The following is a 27,248-nucleotide window of genomic DNA, read 5'->3' on the forward strand; positions in this document are numbered from 1 at the left end:
TCCTCAGAGTGACCCCCCAACCTTGGAGTGACCCCCCAACCTTGGAGTGACCCCCCATCCTTAGAGTGACCCCCCCAGCCTTAGAGTGACCCCCCCAACCTTGGAGTGACCCCCCTGTCCTTGGAGTGACCCCCCATCCTTGGAGGTGACCCCCCATCCTCAGAGTGACCCCCCATCCTTGGAGTGACCCCCCCAACCTTGGAGTGACCCCCCCCATCCTTGGAGTGACCCCCCAACCTTGGAGTGACCCCCCCATCCTTGGAGTGACCCCCCATCCTTGGAGTGACCCCCCATCCTCAGAGTGACCCCCCAACCTTGGAGTGACCCCCCAACCTTGGAGTGACCCCCCCCATCTCTGAGGTGCCTCCCCCAACTCTGAGGTGTCCCCCCAGTCTCGGAGTGTCCCCCCCATACCCTTGGGGTTGCCCCTCCCATCCTTGGGGTGCCCCCCATCCTTGGGGTGCCCCCCTTGCACTGACCCCCCCTCAGGCTCCTCCACGAGCGCCACGAACAGTCCAAGCAGGACCTCAAGGGGCTGGAGGAGACCGTGGTAGGTGGGGGGGCCGGGGGGATTTTGGGGGGGCTCTGGGGGGGTCTGGGGTTCTCCCTGCCCCCCCTCACCCCCCGCCCCCCCAGGCCCGTGAACTCCAGACCCTCCACAACCTGCGCAAGCTGTTTGTTCAAGACGTCACGACTCGAGTCAAGAAAGTGAGGGGGGGACAAAGAGGGGGTTGGAGGGGCCCTTTGTGGGTTGAGGGGGGTCCTCAGACCAGGTGGGAGGGGTCTCAGCCCAAGTGGGGGGGTCTCAGCCCAAGTTGGGGGGTCCCCCGTTTCAGGGACATCCCCACATTTGGGGGTCCCTGCCCCATTTGGGATGGGCAATCCCTGGTTTGGGGGGGGGAGGGGGATCCCCGGTTTGAGGGGGGACAACCTGGTTGGGGGGGGGGGGCTCTGGTCTGGGGGGTCCAACTAGGGTGGGTGGGGGGATCCCTGGTCTGGAGGGGCCAGCCTGGGTTGGGGGGTGATCCCTGGTCTGGGGGGGCCAGCCGGGTTGGGGGTGATCCGTGGTGGTTGGGGGAGAGGTGTTCCTGGGGGGGGGGGAGGCAAAGGGGTGTGGGGGGGTGAGTGGGGGGTTTTCCTGGTGTGGGGGGAGCTGTTCCCCAGTGTAGGGGGGGTGTTCCCCTGGTTGGGAGTATGTTCCCCAGCGTGGGGGGTGTTCCCCAGTGTAGGGGGGGTTGTTCCCCAGTGTGGGGGGTGTTCCCCCGTGTGTGGGGGGTGTTCCCCAGTGTGGGGGGTGTTCCCCCGTGTGTGGGGGGTGTTCCCCAGGTTGGGGTCCCCTCCCGACGGGGTGTCCCCCCCAGAGCGCAGAGCTGGAGCCCGAGGACAGTGGGGGGCTGCACTCCCAGAAGCAGAAGATTTCCTTTCTTGAGAACAACCTGGAGCAGCTTACAAAGGTTCACAAACAGGTAAGGGGGGGCAAGGGGGGTCCTCACCCCATCATCCCATCACCCCCCAGCCTCCCCCACCCCATCACTCCCCCTCAGGCTCCCCCAACCCCCCTTGTTCGGCAGCCCCCTCCCTCTCCTGGTGCCCCCCAGCATCACCCCCTGGACTCTGCTCTGTCCAGCCCCCCCCTCCATCCTGCCCCCCCGCGGTGTCCCCCAGCCCCCCCCGCTCCATCCTGCCCCCCAGCCCCCCCCCCTCACACCGGCTCTGTTGCCCCCCCGCTGCCCCCCCCAGCTGGATCTCTGGGTATCCAGGGTACTGGGACCCCCTGGAACCCACACTGGGGGGTCCCGCCACTCCCCCCCCAAGCACAGGGATAGACCCCCCAAAGTCCCCCTGGAGCCCTCCCGGTTCTGCAGGGCAGGGGTCCCGCTCTGACCGGCCCTTCCCTGCCTGCTGTGCCCCCCCCCCGCTGTGGGACACCCCCCACTCTCTGCCCCTCCCGCAGCCCCCCCCTCACTGCCCCCCCCCCCCATGGCCCCACTGCTGCACGGCCATGGGGGCACTGCTGGGGGGGCTGGGGGGTGGGACCCCCCCAGGCACTGCTGGGGGGCTGGGATGGCCCAGGACCCCCCTTGGGGCGCTGCTGGGGGGCGGGACCCCCAACCCAGCACTACTGGGGGGCCGGGCTGTCCCCCCGAGCCACTGATGGGAGTCTGGGGGTCTGAGGGTGCTGTGGGGACCCCGAGGGTGCCCCCCCGGTGTGGGGCTGGGGGTGCAGCATCCGGGGGGTGCCGGGGCAGGCCCAGCCTCAGGTGTGGCTTCAGGTGTCAGTGCCGGTACAGGTGATGGGGATGGGGGTGGTGCCGGTGGACGGGGGTCCTGGGGGGGTCCCGGGGGGTCCCGGGGAATGTCCCTGTCCCGGTGCCATCCCCTGGTGTGGCACAGCCGGTCCGTGACAATGCAGAGCTGCGCTGTGAGCCCGGGACAGGGACAGGTGATGGTGCCGGTGGATGGGGATGTCCCTGTCCCGGTGCCATCCCCGGTGCCATCCGTGCGTGTCGCGCAACTGGTCCGTGACAATGCAGAGCTGCGCTGTGAGTCTGGGGGGGCAGGGACAGGGACAGGTGATGGTGATGGTGATGGTGCCGGGGGATGTCCCTGTCCCGGTGCCATCCCCTGGTGCCATCCGTGGGTGTCGCGCAGCTGGTCCGTGACAATGCAGACCTGCGCTGTGAGCCCGGGGGGTGCAGGGACAGGGACAGGTGATGGTGCCGGTGGATGGGGGTCCCGGGGGATGTCCCTGTCCTGGTGCCATCCCCGGTGCCATCCCCGGTGCCCGGTGTCGCGCAGCTGGTCCGTGACAATGCAGACCTGCGCTGTGAGCTTCCGAAGCTGGAGAAGCGGCTGCGCGCTACGGCTGGGCGAGTGCAGGCCCTGGAAGGGGCGCTGAGGGCGGCCAAGGAGGGGGCCCGGCTCGACAAGCGCCGCTACCAGCAGGAGGTGGAGCGGATCCGGGAGGCCGTCCGGGCACGGGGGGCACGCAGGGGGCCCGGAGCGCACATCGGTACGGGGGGCACGGGGGGCACGGGGGGTGCAGGGTGGGCACAGACACGGGGGGCACGCAGGGGGCCCGGAGCGCACATCGGTACGGGGGGCACGGGATGCGGAGTGGGCACGGACACGGGGGGCACGCAGGGGGCCCGGAGCGCACATCCATGCGGGGGGGCAGGGCGGGAACAGAGGATGGGAGGAGTGCAGGAGATGCGGGGGGTGCGAGGAATGCAGGGTGGGCACAGGGGGTGCGGGGTGGGCACGGACACGGGGGGTGCACAGGATGAAGGGGGCACGTGGGGTGCAGGGTGGGCACAAACACGGGGGGTGCGCAGGATGAAGGGGGCACGAGGGGCACAGGGGAGGCAGGGTGGGCGGGTGGGCACGGGCTCAGTGGGGCACAGGGGATGCAGAGGATGGAGGGGTCACAGAGGCTGCAGGGTGGGCATGGGGGAGGCAGGGAAGGAAGGGTGGGCACAGGGACAGGCAGCTGGGGTTCAGAGGGCACAGGGTGGGCACAGGAGAGAGTGCAGGGGGGTGCAGGGTGGGCACAGGCATGGGGGGTCTGGGTGGGCACAGGAGGAAGGGGCAGGGTGAGCACAGGACCGGGGGCAGGTGAGTGCAGGGTGGGCACAGGATCGGGGGCAGGTGGTGCAGGGTGGGCACGGGAGGGTGCAGGGTGGGCGCCATCCTGGCACACTCCAGGATGAAGGGGGGGGGCTGGGGGCGGGGGGCCGACCCGGGAGGTGGCCCAGACGCTGTGGGGGGAGACCCCCCTAGGGTCTCGGGTGCCCGGTGGCCCCGCTGACCCCCCCGTGCCCCCCCAGCCAAGCCGGTCCGGCCCGGGCAGGTTCCGTCGCCCCCCGGGCTGAGCTACAGCAACAGCCTCTTCCAGGGGTACCCCGGGGGGGGGGCCCTGCCCGGACCACACCCACTGTGAGCGGGGGGCGCGGGGGGGGCGCAGGAGGGGGTCAGGGGGGCTGCAAGGGGGCACAGGGGGCTCCTGGGCGGTGGGCGAGGGGGGTGCAGGACGGTGGGAGGGTGTGGGGGGTCCTGGGGGGAGGGCGGAGGGGGCACCGGGGGGATGTGGGAGGTACGGGAGGATCCTGGGGGGATGTTGAGGGGGGCACAGGGCGGCGTGGGGGGATCCAGGGGGGAACCTGGAGGGAACCTGGGGTATGTTGGAGGGGGCACAGGATGGTGTGAGGGGATGGAGGGTCCTGGAGGAAGGGTGGGGGGCACGGGGGGGATGCAGGGGGTACGGGGGGGGTCCTGATGGGAGGGCAGGGGGGCACAGGGGGTGCGGGGGGTATCAGGGGATCCTGGGGGAGGTTGGGGGGGCACAGAGGGGTGCAGGGGGCACAGGAGGTCCTGGAGGTGGGCAGGGGACTCTGAGGGGCTGGCAGTGAGGGGGCAGGGCACGAGGTGGCCCCCCCGTGCCAGCAGTGCCCAGGGGGGGTCTCAAGGCCTCTGTCCCTGTGTCCCCCTGCCCCCCCCCTTCCCGTGCCCCCCCAGCTTTGCCAGCGGCCCCCCCGCGCTGTCCAGCAGCCCCCCGGACTCCTTCCAGCAGCTCCACGTGGATAACGGTGAGGGGGGGGCGCCGGGGGCGCCGGGGGTGCCCAGTTTTGGGGGGTGGGTCCCGAGGAGGGGGTGGGTGCCCAGACCCCCCCTGGAGCCGCTGCTGTGCCTTGCAGGGAACGTGACGGACATCAACGACAACAGGTGAGGGGGGGCCGGGGGGGGGGCCCTGCTGACCCCCCCACCCCCAGGAGTGACCTGTCCTGGCCTTGCTGACCCCCCCCCCGCCCCCCAGGAGTGACCTGTCCTGCGCCTGCGAGGCCGAGGAGGCGGCGAAGCTTTTCCCCCTGCGCCAGGAGACGGCGGCCAGTTAATGCCCCCAGGTACGGGGACACCCCCCGGGGTGGGGACATCCCACACCCTGGGATGGGGACACTCGGGGACACCCTCCCCCCCCCGGGATGGGGACACCCCCCCAGGACAGGGCCACCTCTGTTCCTCGGGCACCCCCGGAGACCCCCCTTCCCTACCCCCCTCCTTCGGGTCCAAACCCCCCCCCCGGCCCCTCTCCCTCCCCCATCCCTTGGGAGCCCCCAAAACCCCTCCAGCCCCCCCCCAGCCCTTGGGTGCCCCCCAGCCCCTGTCCCCCCCCAGTCTTTGGGAACCCCCAAATCCCCCAGCTCCCCCCTCATCCCTTGGGACCCTCCAAATCCCCCCAGCCACCCCCCATCCCTCGTGTGCCCCCCAACCCCTCGAGTCCCTTCCAATTCCCCCCCCGAGTCCTGCAGGGTCTGGGGTCCCCCTCAATTCCCGGAGACCCTCCAGGGGAAGGGTTCGGCCCCCAGCCCCCCCTCCAACCCCCTTTTCCCCCCGCAGGTCCCCCGGGCCCGGCCCCGCCCGCATGTCCCGGTGTCACCCGCGTCACCCGCGTCCCGCGCTCGCGCCACGCCCGCCCCGCGCCGGGGGGGCTGCACCCCCCAGGGACCCCTCGGGACCCCCCCGGGACCCCTCTGGAGCCCCCCAATCGCGGGGGGGCCTGGCCGGGGCGGGGGCGTTGCCGGGGGTCGCCAGACCTGCCTTAACGCGGACCTGAGAATGTCGCCCCCCAAAATGGGGGGAGCAGCCCCCTCCTCACCCCCTCGCGGTCCCAAAATGGGGGGGCGCAGGTCCTGTCCCGTCCCCACAATTTGGGGGGGTGCAGCCCCCGATCCCCCGCACCGATCCCACAATGGGGGGTCACCCCGCCCCCCCACCCCACACCCCCCGCTCCGACCCCAAAATTGGGGGGGGGGAAGCCCTTGCGACCCCCCACCCCCCCCGCTTGGCCCCCCGCCTGTGTGTCCCCCCCCCGCCCGGGGGTCCCTCGGGGCTCAGCCCCCCCGGTGACCCCCAGCCCCCCTCGGGAGTCCCCGGGCCCCCCCAGCGCTGCATGGCCCCGCCCCCGCGGGAGAGCAATAAAGGCCGGAGCTGCTGAACTGTGGGGTCGGGGGCACGGGGAGGTTCGGGGTCCGGGGAGATTTGGGGTCGGGGGGGTCTTGGGGGTCCGGGGACGGACATGGAAGTTCGGGGGGTGGGAAAGGGGGAGGGAAAGGGGATTCGAGGGCGGGACGGAAATGGGGCATTCGGGGGGGGGCGGGACTTGGGGGAGGGATTTGGGGGGCGGGGAGTGGGATTTGAGGATTCAGGGAAGGCAATTTGGGGGCCCGGGGGGAGGTTTGGGGGTCGGGGAGTGTCAGAGGAGGATTTGAGGGATCCGCGGGAGATTTGGGGTCAGGGGGGTCCGGGGGAGGTTTAGGGGGTCGGGAGTTGTCAGAGGAGGATTTGGGGGCTCCGGGGCACAATGGGGGGACATGGGGAGCCGTGGGGGACAGAAATGGGGCTTTGGGGGGAAAAAGGACCCAGGGGGCTGGGAAGGGAGGGGGGGACACCCCCTGCACAGGGACCCCTGTGGGGTCACCCCTGTCCCCTGTAGAGTCACCTCTGTCCCCTATAGGGTCACCCCTGTCCCCTATAGGGTCACACCTGCCATGAGATCAGAGAACCCTCGAGGTTGGAAAGAACCCCTGAACTCATCTGGCCCAACCCCCCCTGCACTGCCTGGAACCCCCGACCCCAAACCACCCCCAAACCACCCCTGACCCCCAAAACCACTCCCGACCCCAAACCACCCCCAACCCCAAACCAACCCCAAATCATCCCCAGACCACCCCTGACCCCCAAAACCACCCCCAACCCCAAATCACCCCCAAACCACCCCTGACCCCCAAATCGCCCCTAGAGCACCCGGCTCATTAACCAAGCACAGCTCCCTCAGCCCCCTCCATTCCCCTCTGGATTTATCCCCATTCCCTCTGGATTTATCCCCATCCCCACCTGGATTTATCCCCATCCTCACCTGGATTTATCCCCATCCCCACCTGGATTTATCTCCATTCCCACTCTCTGGGGATTCCCACTTTCACCCAGTTTTTCCCCATGAAAGAGTCCCCTGTCGAAGCCCGGAGTTCCTCCAGGAGCTGCTGTGGGACATGATGCTAAACCTTCCCTGAATTCCAGAGGGACTCATCCCGAGCCCTTCTCTCATTCCCTGGGGGTCCCTTTGTCCCAGGAGGGGATCAGGGGGTCCGGCAGGACCTGCCTTTCCCAAACTCCCCTTGGCAGGGCTTGATCCTGTGTCCAGTTCCCAATTCCAGTACCCAGTTCCCAATCCCTAAACACTTAAGGAATAATAATGAATTATTAAACCATTAAAATAATAAAAATAAATCATATTAAAACAGAATATAGTATAATAAAATAAAATATAGAATAATAAAAATATTTAAAATAATAACAATGAAATAATCATGGCTGGGCTTCGTGAACGAAGATTTGGGAAGGCTCTATCCACATTTGTTACAGGCACGCTGGTGGCTTATGAGGCCAATACGAGACAGGCATGTCCGGTTGCAAAAGGCACAGCAGAAAGGCTCCTTGGATGGTATATTCTGCAAGGCACGATTCTTTTTGCGCTGTCTTTTCTCCTCAAGGGTGATCCTGCTGCGTTCTCAAAGGCATCAGCAGCGTTATAGATGGTGTGTCTCCAGGCCTCCGATTGGAGGCCAGAGTAGACCAGTTATGGTGGTCAGTATGGCCAAGGCTGAGATGTTGTTTCAGGGAGTCCTTGTATCTTTTCGTCGGGGCTCCTCTCATGTGGCAGCCGGTGGCAAGTTCACCATAAAGCAGGATCTTAGGGAGGCGGTGGTTGGTCCTTCATCCTGGAGACGTGCCCTGCCCGGCACAGCTGTGTTCTCAGCAACATGGCCTCAATACTAGTGACTGCTGCTTGTTCTAGAACAGATGTATTGGTCACATAATCTGACCAGGGGATGTTTAGGATTGAACGGAGACAGTGTTGATGGAAGCGTTCCAGGGGACACAGGTGGTGGCGGTAGATGACCCATGGTTCAGATCCATACAAGAGAGTAGACAGCACTATGGCTCTGTAAACACTGACCTTGGTACTTTTCTTCAGGTGTTTGTTTCGCCAAACTCTTTTATGGAGTTTTCCAAAAGCTCTCGATGCCTTTGCTAACCTGTTGTCTATCTCTCCGTCAATCTTACCATCCAAGGAGATGAGGCTGCCTAGGTAATTAAACTGCTGGACTGATTTGAGCTCTGATTGGCCAATGGTGATGTGGGGATGATGGGGGACTTCCTGAGGTGCAGGTTGGTAGAGAACTTCTGTGTTCTTTAGACTGACTTCCAGCCCAAAGAGCTCAGCAGCGTCTGCAAAGCAGGATGTTAAACGCTGCAGAGCTGCTTCTGTGTGAGCGACGAGGGCGGCGTCATCAGCATAAAGCAGCTCCTGGACAAGATGGTTTAAGGTCTTGGTGTGGGCCTTCAGACGCCTTACGTTGAAAAGGCTTCCATCAGTACGATATCGAATGTAGATCCCGTCCTGATCATCGAGGTCTGCCATGGCCCTTTGGAGCATCCTGCTGAAAAAGACTGTGAATAGGGTTGGAGCAAGAACACAGCCTTGTTTCACACCATTGGTTATTAGAAAGGGCTCAGAAAGTGCATTGCCATATCTGACTTGGCCGTGCTGATCCTCATGGAGTGAGATGATCATTTTGAGGAACTTGGGGGGACAACCTAAACATTCTGAAATCTGCCACAGACCTTTTCTGCTCACAGTATTGAAAGCCTTGGTGAGGTCAACAAAGGTTACATAGAGACCTTTGTTCTGTTCCCTACACTTCTCTTGCAGTTGTCTGAGAACAAACACCATGTCTATGGTGCTCCTGTTGGCTCTGAAACCACACTGACTTTCAGGTAGAATTTCTTCAGCTATAGCAGGTATTAGTCTGTTCAAGAGTATTCTTGCCAAGATTTTGCCAGCAATGGAGAGCAGAGTAATACCACGATAGTTTGAGCAGTCTGATTTAATTCCTTTCTTCTTATACAAAGTGATGATGACTGCATCTCGAAGGTCTGATGGGAGTTCGCCTGGTTCCCAACAGCACACCACAAACTCGTGAAATTTGGTGTGGAGTGCAAGGTCCCCATGTTTCCAGACTTCAGGTGGAATTCCATCAACCCCAGCTGCCTTGCCGATTTTCACCTGCTGTATGGCCTTGAGGGTTTCTCCTAAAGTGGGGGCAGTATCCAATTCATGCTTTACCAGTTGTTGTGTGATGGACTGAATTGCTGAATCTTGGACTACATAGCTGGTACTGAAAAGAGTCTGAAAGTGTTCAGACCATCGATTCAGAATGGAGGTTTTATCTGTCAGAAGTGTTTGCCCATCTGTGCTGAGTAGAGGGCTTTGGAGCTGGTATGTAGGCCTGTATGCTGTTTTCAGGGCCTCATAGAATCCTTTATGATCACCCGTGTCTGCACATAATTGAGTTTTTTCAGCTAGATCAATCCACCACTTGTTCTGGATGTCACAGAGTTTCTGTTGGAGCTTGCTGCATGTGAGACAAAAGGCTGTTTTTCTTGCGTGACAAGAAGGCAGTGCAAGGTGTGCTTGGTGGGCGGTTCTCTTCTTCCTCAGCAAGTCCTGGATTTCTTGATTGTTTTCGTCAAACCAGTCCTTGTTCTTCTTGAGGGAGAACCCTAAGGATTATTCGGAGGATTGCAGGATGCTGTTTTTAATAAGGTGCCAAGTTGATTCAGGGGAGGAATCTGCAGAATCTGTGGAATGGTTTTCGAGCCTAGTTTGAAGGTTAGCCTGGAATTTCTCTCTTACTGTGGCTGATTGGAGATTGTTAACTTGGAGTCTTCTCCTTGGGATACTGCCCCTTTTAGGTTTGAATTTGAGATTGAAGTTGAGTTTACAGTGCACAAGCTGATGGTCTGTTTGGCATTCTGTGCTGGGCATCACGCGGGTATGGTGGACATTGTGGACATCTCTCCGTCGCACCAGGATATAATCGATGAGGTGCCAATGCTTAGATCTGAGGTGCATCCAGCTTGTCTTCAGACTATTTTTCTGCTGGAAGATAGTGTTAGTGATGGTGAGCTGTTGCTCTGCACAGAATTCTAGCAGAAGTCGACCATTATCGTTGCAGTTTCCAACACCGTGCTTGCCTAATATTCCTTTCCAGGCTTCAGAATTTTTACCCACTCTGGCGTTGAAATCACCAAGGATAATGATCTTATCATCAGCAGGCACCTTTTGGGTAAGGCAGCGCAGGTCAGCGTAAAATTTATCTTTTTCAGCAGGGTCAGCTTGGAGAGTTGGGGTGTATATACTGACGTGTCGGTTGTTGTGGAGTGGAAGGCACAGGGAGATAATGCGGTCAGAGTGACCTCTTGGCAGATTTTCGAGTTTTGGAACATTAGAGTTTTTGATCATGAAGCCAACTCCTGAGAGATGTTTTTCGGTTCTGGGCTTACCTGACCAAAAGAGTGTGTAACTGGCACCATGTTCTCTGAGGCTGCCTTCTTCATGAAGGCGAACTTCACTGAGAGTGGCAATGTCGATGTTGAGACGAGCCAGCTCATGGGCAATTAGGGCAGAACAACACTCAGGACATCCGCTGTCCGCAGAATCGAGCATGGTTCTGATGTTCCAACATGCTAGAGTTAATTTAGGTACACCTTTGGAGGCAGGTGCGTGCCTTTGTCTTTTATCTTTGTGTGACCGCACTGGAAGAAGATGCCCGTTGGCCTGCGGTTAACCAACTGGGTGAAAGTGGAGATGAGCTTTGTTTAGGCCACCTTTTCTAGGCCCCTCTCCGAGTGCAGCAAGCAGTGCTGTCCTTGAAAAGGCTGCTTGGTGGTTCAGGGTGCTGCCCCAAGAGACTGTCATCTCCGGTCAGTCTCAAATGACCAATGCCCTGAACCGCCTGCATGCAGGGTTGGGTCTGCGGCTCCCAGTGCACCTCTCACCTGCCGTTTCGACCTCGCCCGTCGCTACAGGACTTTTTGCATGTGGGTAAAGGCTTCAAGCCTGCACAATGGATTTTTAGGTGAGATGCAGTATGTGCAGAACTGAGCCCACCCTTTAATCCTGAGGTTCATCTGCCAGGGCCGAGCTTGCTTGGACGGTGGCAGCGAGGTCCTCAGGACGTAGGTTTGATTAGAGTGACCTTCTCTTAGATGGATGGCCTTACAGGGCTGACGAGCTCCATCTGCCCAGGTTTGGGATTAGAGTTGTCCTTCTCCTAGGATGACTGCCAGAAGGCTAACAAGCTCATCCTGCCCACAGATGTATTGTGTCTGACCCTGCTGTTTTCACCTGTCTGGCATGGGTGACCCTACCAAAGGCGTGTACCATTGCCAGCATAGCTCACAACCGCATAGGGGCACACAGGCTACGTTCCTGTTAGAACGGTTTGGGCAAGTCTTACATTTCCTACTTTACTATCACCTATTTATATACAACCATGAGGAGATCCCCAGGAACAACCCTTTGTCCTGCCCACCTTTCAGGATGTAACAGAGCAAAGCAAATATATCCAGAACATGCTGAACCTGGGCAGTAGCCACAGGTGAGCCAAAACCAAACAGACAAACAAACCGACCAACCGTTCTGGCCCCCGTACACATCCAAGGCTGGGGTGCCTTTCAAGGCCCCAGCTTGGCTGGGACCCCCATCACTCTAAAGGAACCCCACTATCCACTCTGACCATATCCTTCCTCCACTGTGTTACCACATATCTTCAGGCACACTGCTCACCTGTGACACTTCATACAGGAGTGCCCCGCTCTCCCTCCTGCCAATCAGAGGACCCCCATGGCCCACACGATACCCCTCCCCTCTCTTCCCGTACCCCCACTCCCCCGTATCCCCCCTCCCATCCTCTGTACCCCCCTTACCCCCAAACCTGGAACGGCAAACCTCTGTGTGCTCCGAAGCTGCTCTCTCCTCCTCCACGGGCGTGCAGCAACTGCCAGCAAGGCTCCCCCACTCTCTCTCTCCCCTCTCCTGTCGTGGCCGCGCCTGGGGCCTGAACCGCGGTGCCGGGGGGGACTCCCGGGGGACTCCCAGGCAGCCCAGGACCCCGCCACACACACGCACCAGCCCGGACCCACCACAATGAAATAATAATAAATAATAAATTAATAAAATAATAAAAAAATAAAAAGTATTCTAAACAATATTAAAGTAAACTATAAAATAAAACATAGAATAATAAAGTATAGAATATATAGAATAATATATAATGTGTATTGTAAAATGTACAATCATAAAATAAAATATAGAATAGTAAAATAATAAAAATAATAAAAATTAATTAAAATATTTAAATAGTAATAAATAATATTAAAATAAAATAAAATATAGACGAATAAAAATATAAAAATGCTAACAATAAAATAATAAAATTAATAAATTAATAATAGTAAAATAATAGTAAAATAATTTTAAAATATAGAATAAAATATAGAAGAATAAAATACAGAATAACAAAAGAAAGAATAATGCAGAATATTATCCAATATCCCTGGATTTGACCCGTCAGGGGTGGATAAATCCCCTCCAATATCCCTGGAATGGTCCCCAACCCCAAAACCAGCCCCCAACCCCCAACCCAGTCCCAAAACTGTTCCCTTCCCATCCCGTTGTGGTGGTCTCAGGGATTTCCAGGATCCCAAATCCAACCCTATTCCCAACCCCACGGCCTCTGGATAAACTCCGGAATAAAACCCTCTTCCAGGCCACGCCCGGGCAAATCCCGGCGGGATTTCTCAGGGATTAAAGGAATTCTGCTGAACACTCAATCCCGCGGAAAACAAGGGAAAGAGAAGCCGATGGGATAATTAAGGGATTTGCTGCCTCACCAGGAGCACACCCAGGAGCCCTCGGAAAACGCACCAAGGGGGGGGGGGGGGGGAAAGGTCCTGGTAGGGAAAACTCCGCCCGGGGAATTCCAAAATAAACATGGAAATGGAGGAATTTCCCCCCCAGGCTGCTGAGTTATCCCGGGATTATTGATGATGCATGGGGGATTGGCAGGCACAGGCTGGGAAGGGCAGGGAGGGCACCGGGAAGGGGAAAAAAAGGATAAAAAATGGAATTGTTCTGGAGGGGCAGAGCCCTGCCCACATCCAGGATCCCGGGGAGATTCCCAGGGATGCGTCTGAACTAAGAGAGGAGGGATTGCGGTGGGATATCAGGAAGGGATTCATCCCTGGGAGGATGGGGAGGCCCTGGGATGGAATTCCCAGGGAAGCTGTGGCTGCCCCTGCATCCCTGGGAGTGTCCAAGGCCGGGTTGGATCCCCTGGGATGGTGGGAGGTGTCCCTGCCCGTGGAAAGGTGGGATGGGATGGGATTTAAGGTCCTTTCCCATCCAAACCATTCCATGGTTGCGTGTGCTGCTTTAGGTTGGATCTCAGGGATAAATTCCTCCCTGGGAGGGTGGGGAGGCCCTGGAATGGAATTCCCAGAGGATTCCCCATCCCTGGGAGTGTCCAAGGCCGGGTTGGATCCCGCTGGTCCATGGGAAGTGTCCAAGACGGATTTTAAAGTCCCTGATTCCATGAAAACGCCCCATCCCGGCGGGATCGGTTCTCCCTCATCCGTGAGCTCGCGGCGCCCTCTGCTCCTCACCCCGGGGATAAACCCGGCCTAAAATTAAACCCCGGGGTCGGTTTAACCCTAAAACCTCCCCCCGGAGCCTCTTTAACCTCCTTCAGCCCCCGAGCATTTATAATTTACCTTTCATTTATAAGGGTTTAAAGGATTTTCTATGATTTTTATATGATTTTATGATTTTTACATGATTTTTAGCGAAGTGGTTTAAATAACATTTATATCTTATTTATTTCTATTATATTCCTGTGGTATTTACTGATATAAATTTATATCAATAAATTCAATGCGACTTTTAAAAATGAGATTTGAAGAACATTTATATCTTACTTATTTATATTACATTTATATGGGTTTACAAAGCTTCAATGTGATTTTTTAAGATGTGATTTAAAAATAATTTGTGTCTCATTTATTTATATTACATTTGTATGGTTTTACATGACTTTGATGCTAAAAAATAAGATTTGAAAAACATATTTATTTCTAGAACATTTATATGGGTTTATATGATTTTTATATGATTTTTATATGATTTTTAATGACGTGGTTTAAATAACATTTATATCCTATTTATTTCTATTACATTCCTGCAGTGTTTACTGATATAAATTTATATCAATAAATTCAATGCAACTTTTAAAAATGGGATTTGAAGAATATTTATATCTTATTTATTTATATTACATTTATATGGATTTACACGACTTTAATTTGATTTTTTAAAGTTTATATCTCCTTTATTTATATTAGATTTTTATGGTTTTATATGACTTTATTTGGGGGTTAAAAAATAAGATTTGAAAAACATTTATACCTCATTTATTTCTAGAACATTTTAATGGTTTTATACGACTTTTATCCGATTTTAACGGTGTGATTTCAGTAATATTTCTATGTTATTTATTTACATAAGTAACACCTGAATTATAAATAACACGTACTAACATATAAATAAATATAAAAATAATATATCATATATGACGATAAAAATAATAAATGATATAAAGAATAAACACAAATAAATAATATTAATAATGGGTATAAATAATAAAAATTAATTAATTAATTAATAATAAAAATATAAATTATATGGGTTAGATAGGTTTATGCGTTTTGAACAACATTTCAACGTCATTTATTTAAACAAAATGTGCATTTTTAACGACTTAAACACGATTTTTATACCATTTAAGCACCATTTAAATATTATTTAAACACTTTCACCCCCCCCAGGCCTGAGGCCCCGCCGGGTCGCCATGGCAACGCTGGGGGACGACTTTCAAGGTGACACCGGGGGGGGGGTCGCGCCGTCTCCGCCGCCCGGCAAGGCGGGAACTAATTTTTTTTTTTTATTTTACACAAACCCCTCAAATCTCATTTTTTCGCCCCAAAAAGCGCCGCGGTGGCGCCGGTGGCGCTGTCGTTTGTCCTTATTGTTGTCGCTTGTCCCTTATTGCTGGGCCGCCCGGGCCGCCTCGGAACGTTCGTGGCGCGGAACGTTCGTGCTCGGGTTGCGGTTGGCGCCCGGCGCGCCCGCGGGGGAGGCGGGGAAATGGCGGCGCCCACGGGCGGGGGGTCCCGCGGGCCCGATCCCGGCGGGGGGGCCCGAGGGCTCGATCCGGGAGCGGCTCCCTACGGGAACTTCCCGAATTATTCCCGCTTCCACCCGCCCGAGGGCCGCGTCCACCTCGTGCCCCCCGGGCTCCTGCAGACGCTGTTCCCCGAGGGCCCCGCCCGGTCCTGGCGCTCGATGTGGGCTGTAACTATCCTGGTCACCCCGCACTGGGGGTGGGACCCCCCCAAATCTGCCCCCCCCGCATCCCAGTGTGATCGTCTGACCCCTCCCCCCCATCGCGGCCCTTTGGGGGCTGGGGGGGCTCCTGGAGCCCCCCAATCCAACCCCCCCAGCCCCCATCCCAGTCCAAACTGGTTCTTCCTGGTTATTTATCCACCGGGGCTGGGACCTCCCTCCATGTGTGTCCCCTGACGGGGGGCAGGGGGGCACCTCCCGCCCGCTGCCCTGCGGGGGGGTCTCTGTGCCCCCCCCCAAAATAAACACGTGACACCAACTGTGGCTTCGGCTCATTTTGGGGGGGCCCCCACCCCTGTGTCCCCCCCATGGGGCTCTGACACCCCCTCTGCCCCCCCCAGTGATACCCGACCCCCGGGGGGGGGCCACTGCCCATCCCCCTTTATTGGGAGGGAAACGGGGGGGCCCAAAACCAGACACACCCCCCATAAGGGGGTTTCCTCCCCCCCGGGTGGACTCGGGGGAGGCTTCAGGGGGTGTTTTTGGGGCGGTCACTTCTTGCCCCCCCCGCAGGTCCTGAGGGGCGGGGGGGGGTCAGGGGGTGTTTTTGGGTGTGGGGGGGTCACCCCTCACCCCTCACCCCCCTGCAGTGCCCCGGGGGGGTGTTCAGGGGGTGTTTTTTGGGGGGGTCAGAGATGTTTGGGGGGGTTCAGAGCTATTTGGGTGGGGGGGTTCAGAGGTGTTTTGGGGGGGTCAGGAGTGTTTTGGAAGGGGAGGGGCTCACCCTTTCCCCCCCCCCCCCCCCCGGGGTCTCAGGGCCGTGTTTGCGGGTCCTGCCCCCCCCGAGCTCCAACACCAACGTCCCCCCGGGGGGGGGAGCGGGACCTGCCCAGCCCCCCCTCGGCCTGGGCACAGGGACAGGGGGACACGGGGGGGGACAGAGCCTGGGGGGCACCCACTGCGGCTCCGGGCCCCCCATTGCTGCCCCCGCCCCATCCCTGCCCCAGGACCCCAACGGGGGCTCCCAAACCCCCTGGGACCCCCCCGGGGGCAGCGCCGGGGGTGGGGACAGGGACAGGGAGAGGGGGCAGGGACAGGGAGAGGGGACAGGGAGAGGGACAGGGAGAGGGGACAGGGGACAGGGAGAGGGACAGGGAGGGGGACAGGGGACAGGGAACAGGGACAGGGGACAGAGACAGGGACGGGAGACAGGGACAGGGACAGGGATAGTGAAGGGACAGGGAGGGGAGGGAACAGGGAGGGGACAGAGAGGGGACAGGGACAGGGACAGGGACAGGGAACAGGGGACAGGGACAGGGACAGGAACAGGGACAGGGACAGGGACAGGGACAGGGACAGGGACAGGGACAGCGCCGTGGGGCCGCCGTGGCTCTCCCCGGCCGATGTTGGGGTGCCCGAGGGGCCGCAGCAGGACCCCCTCCCGCACGGTCCCGGGGGGCAGCCGCGCCCCCGCCGTGGGCACCGCGGGTCCCTCAGGGCCACCAAGTGCCCGCCCGGCCGGTCCCGGGGGCAGCACCCCCAGCTCGGCCCCCGGCTCGTCCCGCACCTCCCGGGCCATCCTGGGGGCCCGCGACCCTCAGAGGGCCCCCCAAAGCTCCCCCCCTCCGCAGCCCCCCCGCCCCGAACCGTCTGTGCCATCCTGGGGTGCCCAAACCCACCGGTGGGAACCAGGGTACCCCCCGGCCCCCAAAGGCAGACCCTGGCACCCAAACCCACCGGCCCCAGCCCTGCCCCCCAAACCCACCGGCCCCCCCCGGTACCACCCTCCCGTGACCCCCAAAACCTCAACCGCCCCCAGCCCCCCCAAACCAGTCCCTGCTCCCCCGGGACCCCCTCGGAACCCACCCCCTCAGGTGACCCCCAGCACCTCAATCCTCCCCCCAGTGACCCCCTGCACCTCCAAACAAGCGCCCCCCGAGCCCCCCCCGGCTCCCTCCGACCCCCCAACCCCGAACCAGCGCCCCCCGCCCAGAGCCCCCCGGGCCGTGGGGGATCCCTCGGGGGTGGGGGGGGCAAGGTTTAGGGGCCCCAGTTTTGGGGTCTCACGGGGTGGGGGAGGGGTTGGGGTCCCCGGGCCTCCCTCCCCTGGTGGCCTCGCGCCCCTCCCCCCCCGGCTCCCCCAGGTGTCCCCAACGTCCCCAGGTGCCCCCACAGACACCCCCCCCCAGACCTCCCCTCCCCCCCGGGACCCCCAGCCCGCTCGGATTGCGGGGGGGTTTCTCACCTTGCGGCTTCCAGAAGGTTCCTCACCTGAGGTGGCTCCGGGTCACCCCCGGTCACCCCCGTGTCCCCCCCGGGGCTCAGGGACGGCTCCGGGATGGGCCCCCCCCTCACCTAGACCCTCCCCCGGACCTTCCCGCCCTGTTCGCCCCTCCCCCACCCGCGGGTCCTCCGCTGGTGACACCCCCGACCCAGGTGACACCCCCGACCCAGGTGACATCCCCGACCCAGGTGACATCCCCTACACAGGTGACATCCCCGACCCAGGTGACACCCCCCTGACCCAGGTGACATCCCCGACCCAGGTGACATCCCCTACACAGGTGACATCCCTGACCCAGGTGACACCCCTGATCCAGGTGACACCCCCGACCCAGGTGACACCCGGCCGGGGGGCACAGCCCCCCCAGCACCCACCGGGCATTACTGGGCCGGGGGGGGGCAGGTGAGCCCAGGTGAGCCCAGGTGAGCTCAGGCGAGCTCAGGGGTGCCCAAGTGAGCCCGGGGGTGCCCCGATCAGTCCAGGGGTGCCCAGCTGTGCCCAGGTGAGCCCAGGGGTGCCCGGGGGTGCCCCGATCATCCAGGGGTACCCAGCTGTGCCCAGGTGAGCCCAGGGGTGCTCAGATCAGTCCAGGTGAGCCCAGCTGTGCCCAGGTGAGCCCAGGGGTGCCCCAGGGCGCCCCGATCAGTCCAGGGGTGCCCAGCTGTGCCCAGGGGTGCCCCGGGGCGCCCCGATCAGTCCAGGGGTGCCCAGCTGTGCCCAGGTGAGCCCAGGGGTGCTCAGACCAGTCCAGGTGAGCCCAGCTGTGCCCAGGTGAGCCCAATCCTCCTCCTGACCTCCCCTTGTCCCTCCCCCTCCCCTCCCTGCCCACCTGTGTCACCTGGGGGGGTCCCCCTGGGGGGTGTCCCGCGGGTGCCCCGGGGGGGGAGGGGCGGTCACCGCGCTCCGCCGCCCCAGGGTCCCCACGAGGGTCCAGAGTCCCCCGTGCTGACGTCAGACCCTCCCAGCCGGGACATTGACCCCCCCCGGGGGTGGCACCGACCGGGTTAACCCCCCCCGGACACCCCTCACCCCTCCTGGGCTCCCCCCGACCCTCCCCCCCCCTTGGGGACACCGGGTGGGGCTCCAACCCTCCCCCCCCGTGGCTCCCCTCCCCCCACCCGTGAGGCCACGCCCCCCTTGGGCAAACCTGGGCAGGTTGGGGCGGGTCCCCCCCACCCCGGGGGGGTCACGGGGGGGTTGAGTCACAGGGGGGAGGGGCAGGAGCTCCAGAGGTACCAAAATCACTTTATTGGCCAATAAATAAACCCGGAATCACCGGGGGAGGGGGGGGACAAAGGGGGGAGGGGAGGGTCACCAGCAGTGCTGGGGCCACCACGGGGTTGGGGGGCCACCATCAGGGTCACTGGGGCCACCACAGGGGCAGGGACACAGATGTGGTCAAGGCCACCATCGGGGTCATTGAGGCCACCGTGGGGCTGGGGGGGCCACCACTGGGGTCAAGACCACCCCCCAGGATCGGGGCTGTGCCACAGTCACTGTCCCTGGGGGTCAAGGCCACTGCAGGGCCGGGGTCACCACCAGGTCTGGAGTCCCCACGAGGGTCAGGGACCCCCTGGGATGGGGACACGATGGTATTGGGGACGCCACGGGGGGAGGGGTCGCCGCCGAGGTTGAGGCCACCACTGGGGGCTGGTGAGGTCACCACCGGGGTCGAGGCCTCCCCACTGTCCCCAACATCCTCAGTGTCCCCGGTGTCCTCAGTGTCACAGAGTCCCTGATGGCCCTGGGGTCCTCAGTGTCCACAACATCCCCGGTGTTCCCGGTGTCCTCGGTGTCCCTGCTGTTCCCGATGTCCTTGGTGTCCCTGATGTCCCCGATGTCCCTGCTGTCCCTGCTGTTCCCAGTGTCCTCGGTGTCCCCGTGTCACCGCTCAAGGAAGCGCAGCCCGATGGGGGTGCCGGGGGCCAGCAGGGTTCGGGTCATGGGGGTCACACGGCCCCCCCCGGGCTCTGGACGCACCTCAAACTGCAGCAGGATCTGGGGGGTAGGGACAGGTGAGGGACACGGGAGGGGACACGGGCACCCCAGGGGACACGGGGACAGCGGGGGACACCCACCTGTGCCAGCGCCATGTGCAGCTGCAGCTCGGCCAAGCGGCGCCCGACGCAGCTCCGGGGGCCGAGGCCGAAGGGCAGCGAGGCAAAGGGGTGCCCGGGGCCGGGGGCGGCACCGGGGGTGTCACTGGGGTCCCCCGGGGTGTCCCCAAAGCCGTCCCCGGGGTCCCGGTGGCGCAGCCAGCGCTCCGGGCGGAAGGTGTCGGGCGCCGGGAAGAAGCGGCTGTCGCGGGACGTGGCGTAGTGGCAGAGGGTGATGAGGGTCTGGGGGGACACTGGGGTCAGGGGGACACGCTGGGGACCTCCCGGGGACCCCCGGGGGGTGGGGGTGTATGGGGGTGTCCCCCGGGCTCACCTGGCGCGGCACCAGGTACTCGCCCACGCGGATGTCGCGGTCGGGGACCACGCGGGCGTTGGCCGGGATGACGGGGTACAGCCTGGGGGCACGGGGGTGTCACCTCCCTGGCCTCGGCCTCAGTCCTGACTCTCCTGTCCCCATCATCATCCCTTCCTTGTCCCCATCCCCACCCTCGACTCCATCCTCATCCTCCCCCTCATCCTGATCCCCCCCATCCTCAGCATCGTTCCCATCCCCCTCCTTATCCCCATTTCAACCCCCACCCCCATGTCCCCGTCCTTGTGTCCCTGTCCCCACCCCCATCCCCGTGTCCCCATTTTAACCCCCACCCCCATGTCCCCATCCCTGTGTCCCCGTCCCTGTGTCCCTGCCCCCATTTTAACCCCCACCCCCATGTCCCCGTCCCTGTGTCCCTGTCCCACCCCCATCCCTGTGTCCCCATTTTAACCCCCATCCTCATCCCCATGTCCCCGTCCCTGTGTCCCTGTCCCCACCCCATCCCCGTGTCCCCATTTTAACCCCCATCCTCATCCCCATGTCCCCATCCCTGTGTCCCTGTCCCCACCCCATCCCCGTGTCCCCCCCCCCCCCCGTCCCCTGTCCCTGTCACCTGAGTGTCTCCTTCACCACCGCCCTCAGCAGTGGCAGCCGTCGCAGCGCGGCCGCGGTGGCACCGGCGCCGGCCCCGTCACTGCCGGTGACAGCGTTGGTGACACCGTCGGTGCCACCGTCGGTGGCAGTGGCGGCCACCAGCTCTCGGTGCAGGGCCGCCTGTGCCCCCGGGTGCCGGGCCAGCTCGTACAGGCTCCAGGCCAGCGTGCTGGCCACCTGGGGACACGGGCACGCGGGTGACACGGGGACATCGGCAGCCCCACGGGGACCACGGGGACGCCCCGGTGTCCCCCCCTCACCGTGTCCACCCCCGCCAGCAGCAGCTCGGTGACGTTCCCGTAGATGCTGCTCATGGGGAGCCGCTCCCGGGCCAGCAGGTCGGTGACACAGGTGTCCCCCGGGGCCAGCGGCCCCCGCGCTGCCACCGCGGCCACGCGACGGTCCACGTGTGCCTTGGCTGGGGACAACAACACCCTGTGAGCGTCACCATGGCCACGGGACAACAACACCCCCTCAGTGTCACTGTGGCCATGGGACAACAACACCCCCTCAGTGTCACCACCACCTCCTGTCCACGTATCCCTTGGCTGGGGGGGACGACACCGTGGCACTGTCACCATGGTCATGGGTCCCCACAGGATGTCTCTGTGTCCCCAAGGGATGTTCCCATGTCCCCAGTGGGTGTTCCCATGTCCCCAGTGGGTGTCCCCATGTCCCCAGTGGGTGTCCCCGTGTCCCCAGGGGATGTTCCCATGTCCCCAGTGGGTGTCCCCATGTCCCCAGGGGATGTCCCCGTGTCCCCAGGGGATGTTCCCATGTCCCCAAGGGATGTCCCCGTGTCCCCAAGGGATGTCCCCATGTCCCCAGGGGATATTCCCATGTCCCCAGTGGGTGTCCCCGTGTCCCCAGTGAATGTCCCCGTGTCCCCAGGGGATATCCCCATGTCCCCAGTGAATGTCCCCGTGTCCCCAGGGGATGTTCCCATGTCCCCAGTGGGTGTCCCCGTGTCCCCAGTGAATGTCCCCGTGTCCCCAAGGGATGTCCCCATGTCCCCAGGGGATGTTCCCATGTCCACAGTGGGTGTCCCCGTGTCCCCAGAGGATGTCCCCGTGTCCCTGCAGTGTCCCCTGTCCCCTCACTGAAGGCGAAGAGCTGGTCCCATGCTCGGCAGAAGGCGTCCCAGGGCGCGGGGACGAGGCGCAGGAGGGGCCTGGGCAGTGCCATCGTCACCAGGGTCAGTGCCAGCACCGCCCCCACACACCGGATCACACCCTCAGTGGCCTCGGTGGCCTCGGGGTCCCCGTTGTCCTCCAGGCAGCCCAGGCGGGAGGAGAACAGCACCCAGGAGATGGCTGGGGGGACACGGGGACATTGGGGACATGGGGACACTGGGGGCAGGGGCACACGGGTGATATGGGGCACCCTGGGGACCATGGGAGACCCTGGGAACATGGGGGGACCCTGGGAATATGGGGGACCCTGGGGACAGGGGGCACATGGGGACAATGGGAATATGGGGAGACACTGGGGACAGGGGGACACTGGGCACACGGACATGATGGGAATGGGGGGGACACTGGGACTTGGGGCACCCTGGGGACCATGGAAGACCCCAGGGACAGTGGGATGGGGAACCTAAGAGTCCCTGGGGACACGGGGGGACACGGGAGACCTGGGGACTTGGTGAGTCCCTTGGGGGGACAGGGAGGATCCCTGTAGGGGGAGGTTCCAGCCTCGGGGGGGTCCAGGCCTTAGAGAGGGACATGAGGGACCCTTTGGGGAGACACAGGGACACAGGTGGGGGACAGAGGGACAGAGACCCGGGTGGGGTACAGGGACACAGGGGACAGGACACGGAGGGGACACTCAGGAAGGGGGGAGAGGGGACAGAAGCAGGGACAAGGACATGGGGGATGCCAGGACACGGGGAGGGACAAGAACAGGGAGGACAGTGATACGGGGGGGGATGGGGACACAGTGACACGGGTGGAGGACAGAGACGGGGGACACAGGGGACACAGGTGGGACCCAGGGCACACGGATGGGACATGGGGGACATGGGACAGCCCTGAGGGAGCGTCCCTGCCCTTTAGGGTCGCCCCTCACCCTCGAGGCCGAAGCGGTTGAACTCGGTGCCGATGTCGGACACGACCCCCCCAGGGTGGCGTCGCCGCAGCCGCCGCAGCCGCGTCACCAGCTCGGCCACCGCCGCTGCCACCGGGCCAGCGAAGGCCTCGGCCGCCCCCGGCAGCAGCAGCCCCCGGGCCAGGACCCGCCGCGACCCCCACCAGGCCTCCCCCTCCCTGTGGGGGGACACACTCAGAGCCGGCACCGGGGACAAGGGGACGGGGACACGGGGGGCACAGCAGGACACGGGGTCACAGGGGGGACGGGGACACGGGGGGCACAGCAGGACACGGGGTCACAGGGGGGACGGGGACACGGGGGGCACAGCAGGACACGGGGTCACAGGGGGGACGGGGACACGGGGGGCACAGCAGGACACGGGGTCACAGGGGGGACAGGGACACGGGGGGCACAGCAGGACACGGGGTCACAGGGGGGACGGGGACACGGGGGGCACAGCAGGACACGGGGTCACAGGGGGGGCAGGGACACGGGGGGCACAGCAGGACACGGGGTCACAGGGGGGGCAGGGACACGGGGGGCACAGCAGGATGAGGGGTCACAGGGGGGACAGGGACACGGGGGGCACAGCAGGACACGGGGTCACAGAGGGGACAGGGACACAGGGGGTATGGTAGGACATGGGCACGGGGTAACAGGGGGGACGGGGACACGGGGGGCACAGCAGGACACAGGGTCACAGGGGGGACAGGGACACAGGGGGCATGGTGGGACATGGGCACGGGGTCACAGGGGGACAGGGACACGGGGCCCTTGAGGACAAGGACATGAGGCACAGGGGGCACAACAGGACAGGGTCACAGGTCATGGGGGGCACAGGGGGGACAGGAGGGCCATGGGGGACAAGGGGCACGACATGGGACATGGGGGCCATGGGGGACACGGGACATAGACACGGGTTGGGAACAGGGGGCATGGGGGACCATAGGGGATAAGGGGCACAGCGTGGGACATGTGGGGACATGGGGGACACGGATGACAGACAGAGGACATAGACAAGGGTGGGGGACAGAGGACATGGGTGGGAGATGGGAACAGAGGTGACACAGCGTGGAGGGGACATGGGGGATACACGGGAATGGGGGGACATGGGATACGACCATGGAGGACATGGGGGACAGGGGGGGACAGAGGTGGGGGACGGGGACACAGGTGACAGGGCAAGGAGGATACAGGGGACACTGAGGAATGGGGGAGTGGGGACAGGGACAAGGACATGGGGGGCTTGGGGGGGATGGGGAACAAGGACATGGGGGAAATGAGGGAGTGGGACAGTGATACAGGTGGGGGAGGGGGACACGAGTGACATGGGTGAGGGACAGAGACAGGGGGGACACAGGTGGGACACAGGGGGGACACAGGGGGGACCAGGGGGATGCGGCCCCCTCCGAGGCAGCCCCAGGGTCCCACCAAGTGTCACCCGTGAGAGGTCCCTGCGCCCCCGGGGGTGGTTGGGGGGTGACAGAGGGGCGGGGTGTGGTGGCTGCGCAGGGGTTTGGGGTCCCTCCCCCCGCCCCTGCCGGGGCCGGGCCCCCCCCGGGCAGTTACTCACATCCGTGGGGGTGGGGTGGGGGGGGAGGGCGGGGGGGATGTGGGGGGGCGGGGGGGTTGAATCACTCCTGAGTCACCTCGGGCCCCCCCCGCACCCCATGAGCCCTTCCCGGAACGGGCCGGGGTGGGGGGGGATGGAGCCCCACGGGGTAGAGACCCCCCCCAACCCCAGAGAGCCCCAGGAGTCCTGCGTGACCCCCCCCTCTGTGAGACCCCCCCGTGTGACCCTCCAGATCCCACATGCAGCCCCCAAGCCCCTGTGCATGGGGTGGGGTCACCTCCCAACAGTGACCCCCGGCCTCCCTGTCCAGCCCCCAAAACCCAACCCCAGCCTGAAGACCCCCAATGGGCAGACCCCAGACCCCCCCAGCCCATTTACAGCCCACAGCCCCCCCGGGCAGCCCCCAAAGCCCATCCACAGCCCCCAGACCTCACAAACATCCCCCCCATGGGGAACACCCAGATCCCCCAGGCAGTCCCCAGCGCCCCCCCAGCCCTCCACTCTCAACCCCGCCCCGCCCACAGCCCCCCCATTCACAGCCCCCAACCCCCCCGGCAGCCCCCAAATCCTGCCCACAGCCCCCCACGACCAACCCCCATGGGAGGTTCCCCCCAGAGTCCCCCCATCAGCCCCCCCCGGCCCCCTCCCCTTGGTGACCCCCCCAATAGACTCACAGTGTGAGGAGCCCCCCCGGGACCCCCCGGAGGGCCCGGTGGTCCTTCCAGGGGCAGCGGAGGGCGCGGGCGGGGTCGGGCCCCTCCTGGCGCAGCACCTGAGCCACGAGCGCGGGCTCGGCCACGTGAACCGTGAGCACCGGCCCGAACCGGGCCTTCCACAGCGGCCCGAACCGCGCCCGGCCGTGCACCTGGGGGGCACGGGGGGGTCACACCGGCCCCAGCGGGGCTCCCACGGCTCCCCCGGCACCCGGTTCGGGGGCAGGAGGGGCTCGGGGGCACCGGCGGTCGCACAGACCCGGCCTCGGGCTGGGGGGCACCGGGGGCGCACCGGGAGGTCACACCGGGGGTCCTTGGGCAGGGAGGGGTCGGACAGGATCGGCTGCAGCGCGGGCCGGGGGGGTCTCGGTCTCCCCGCGGTCCCCGCCCCGCTGTGCCCCCCGGGGGCACGGGGGGGCACCCCCGGTACCCCGTCCCCGGTGCCGCTGCCCCACCCCCGGCACTGAGGGGACACCGGGAGCTGGTGTCCCTGCGCAGCCCCGATCCCAACCCCCCCCACACCCTGCGGATCAGTTTGGGGTCCCCCGACCCTCCCCCAGCCCCGGGGCAGTGGGGGGGGTCCCCTTTGCCGCCCTCCCAAGCCCCAGGGATTGAAATCAGGGTCTCCCCACACCCTGGAGTGTGGAGGGACCGCGGTGCCTCCCGTTCCCCCCAGGACTCGAGGGGGTGGGTCTGGGGTATCCCGTGTCTCCTCCAAGCTCCAGGTCGGTGACCCAGAGCCCCCCCAGCCCCTCCGTACCCTCCCCCAGGACAGCAGGACCAGGACCCCGCCGGGCCCTGCCGGCTCCAGAGCAGCACGAAGAGGGTGTCCCCCCCACCTCCAAGCCCCAAGTGGTGGCAGCAGGGTCTCCCCGTCCCTTCCAGTGGGATTGGGGCCCCTTTGTCCCCTCCAAGCCCTAGGTGGTGGGATCAGACCCCCGGGCAGCCCCCAACCCACCCAGCCCACAGCCCCCCCGCTCACAGCCCCCTCGCCCCCTGGGCAGCCTCCAAACCCCGTCCACAGCTCTCAGACTCCCATGGGGAACACCCGATCCCCCGGGCAGCCCCCCATGGGGAACACCCGACCCCCCGGGCAGCCCCCCATGGGGAGCGCCCTGTCCCCTCCAAGCCCCAGATGGGGGTCTCGCTGTCCCTTCACCCCCTCCAAGCCCCAGGGCAGAGAGCCCCGCACCCCTGGCCCGGAGGGGCTGCCTGTCCCCCCTCCCCGGCCCCATTACCTGCATCTCGTGCAGCCTCCGCACCCCCCCCCGGCACAGCAGCTCGAAGATGAAGGAGGAGGAGCTCGGCCCCGGCATCTCCGCCAGGCCTCGGGGGCGTGGGGGGGCCGGGGGACGCCGCGGGACCCCCGGCTCGGGCAGGGAGTGGGACAGGACAGCCCGGAGTGGGGGACGCGGGGTGGGGGGCATGGCGGGTTGGGGGGCTCGGGTGGAATACGGGTGGCACTGGTGGTACCGGGTGACGCGGGGGCGACGGGGGGGACACGGGTAGCGCTGGTGGCACCGGAGGGAGCGGGGGACAGCAGGGGAGGGTCGCGGGGGGGATCTCCGGGGGTGTCTCGGGGCCGATCCTCGACTGAGCCGCGGCCCCGGGGCCGGGCCTTTATAGCGCCCACGAGGAGCCGTCGGGGCCACGCCCCCTCTGCCAGGACCACGCCCCCAAAACAACAAACCCCGCCCGTTTCCTAATTGACACGCCCCATGGGCGCTAAGCCCCGCCCATCTCCGAGGGTTGATTGGTATGTGGGGTCCCCTCGGGCCAATCAGCGCCAGGAGGAGGCGGGGCCTCGGCGGAAAGCTCCGCCCCCCTCCCGGAGTGGGCAGAACCGGGGGCGCGAACGGGGCCGGACCCCCAAAAAAGCACCAAATCCCCCCCCCAACCCGCCCTCCCAGTCACAAACTGGTCCCAGCCCCCCCCCAACTGGATGTGCGGCATTTTGGGTTGGGGGGGTGCCTTCCCACGGGGGGAGGAGGGGACACGCAGTGGCCCCGCCCAGTCCCAGTCCCAGCAGTGCACCCCAGTCCCGGGGAGGGGCTGGTCTGACCCCCCGGGACACACGCACGGCGGTTCCCCCCCACCCCGTCCCGCATTCCCGGGAATTTCCGCCTTGCGCCACCGGGCGGGGCCTCTGGAAACCCCCCCGCGTGGGGAAGGGGGGGTCACTGGGGTCCCCCCAACCCCCCCGGG

At 63.3% G+C, this 27,248-nt stretch overlaps 2 protein-coding genes across 2 annotated transcripts; one reads left to right on the forward strand and one right to left on the reverse strand.

The window, feature by feature from the left end:
* Positions 1 to 489: 489 nt before the first annotated feature.
* Positions 490 to 5,765, forward strand: LOC127462707 (kinesin heavy chain-like; the record flags this gene model as incomplete). Its single annotated transcript, XM_051771571.1, has 9 exons — positions 490 to 550; positions 637 to 708; positions 1,362 to 1,466; positions 2,800 to 3,013; positions 3,828 to 3,936; positions 4,516 to 4,586; positions 4,695 to 4,722; positions 4,814 to 4,901; positions 5,395 to 5,765. Coding segments are annotated over 8 exons (739 nt in total), but the record flags the coding sequence as incomplete, so codon positions are not given.
* Positions 5,766 to 18,882: 13,117 nt separating this feature from the next.
* LOC127462726 (25-hydroxyvitamin D-1 alpha hydroxylase, mitochondrial) lies at positions 18,883 to 26,927 on the reverse strand. The gene is made up of 9 exons (XM_051771608.1): positions 26,282 to 26,927; positions 25,005 to 25,195; positions 22,737 to 22,933; positions 21,770 to 21,982; positions 20,930 to 21,087; positions 20,629 to 20,846; positions 20,016 to 20,097; positions 19,664 to 19,924; positions 18,883 to 19,583 (listed from the first exon to the last, which is right to left on the reverse strand). The coding sequence occupies exons 1-9, from the start codon at positions 26,468 to 26,470 to the stop codon at positions 19,470 to 19,472; spliced, it is 1,623 nt and encodes a 540-aa protein (XP_051627568.1). The 5' UTR covers positions 26,471 to 26,927; the 3' UTR covers positions 18,883 to 19,469.
* Positions 26,928 to 27,248: the final 321 nt, after the last annotated feature.

Source organism: Manacus candei, unplaced genomic scaffold, assembly GCF_025592945.1.
Source record: "Manacus candei isolate 608988 ecotype Guabito, Panama unplaced genomic scaffold, ASM2559294v1 h1tg000137l, whole genome shotgun sequence".
NCBI lineage: Eukaryota > Metazoa > Chordata > Aves > Passeriformes > Pipridae > Manacus > Manacus candei.

What these genes read in the sequence shown, in the direction of transcription:
- LOC127462726 (XM_051771608.1), bottom strand. Translation starts at nt 26,470, where the DNA reads ATGCCCCCCACCCCGCGTCCCCCACTCCGGGCTGTCCTGTCCCACTCC. An exon ending in GGAGGCTGCACGAGATGCAG is followed by an intron (nt 25,196 to 26,281) that starts GTAATGGGGCCG and finishes CGTGCCCCCCAG; the next exon opens with GTGCACGGCCGGGCGCGGTT. An exon ending in GTGGTGAAGGAGACACTCAG is followed by an intron (nt 20,098 to 20,628) that starts GTGACAGGGACA and finishes CCGTGCCCCCAG; the next exon opens with GCTGTACCCCGTCATCCCGG.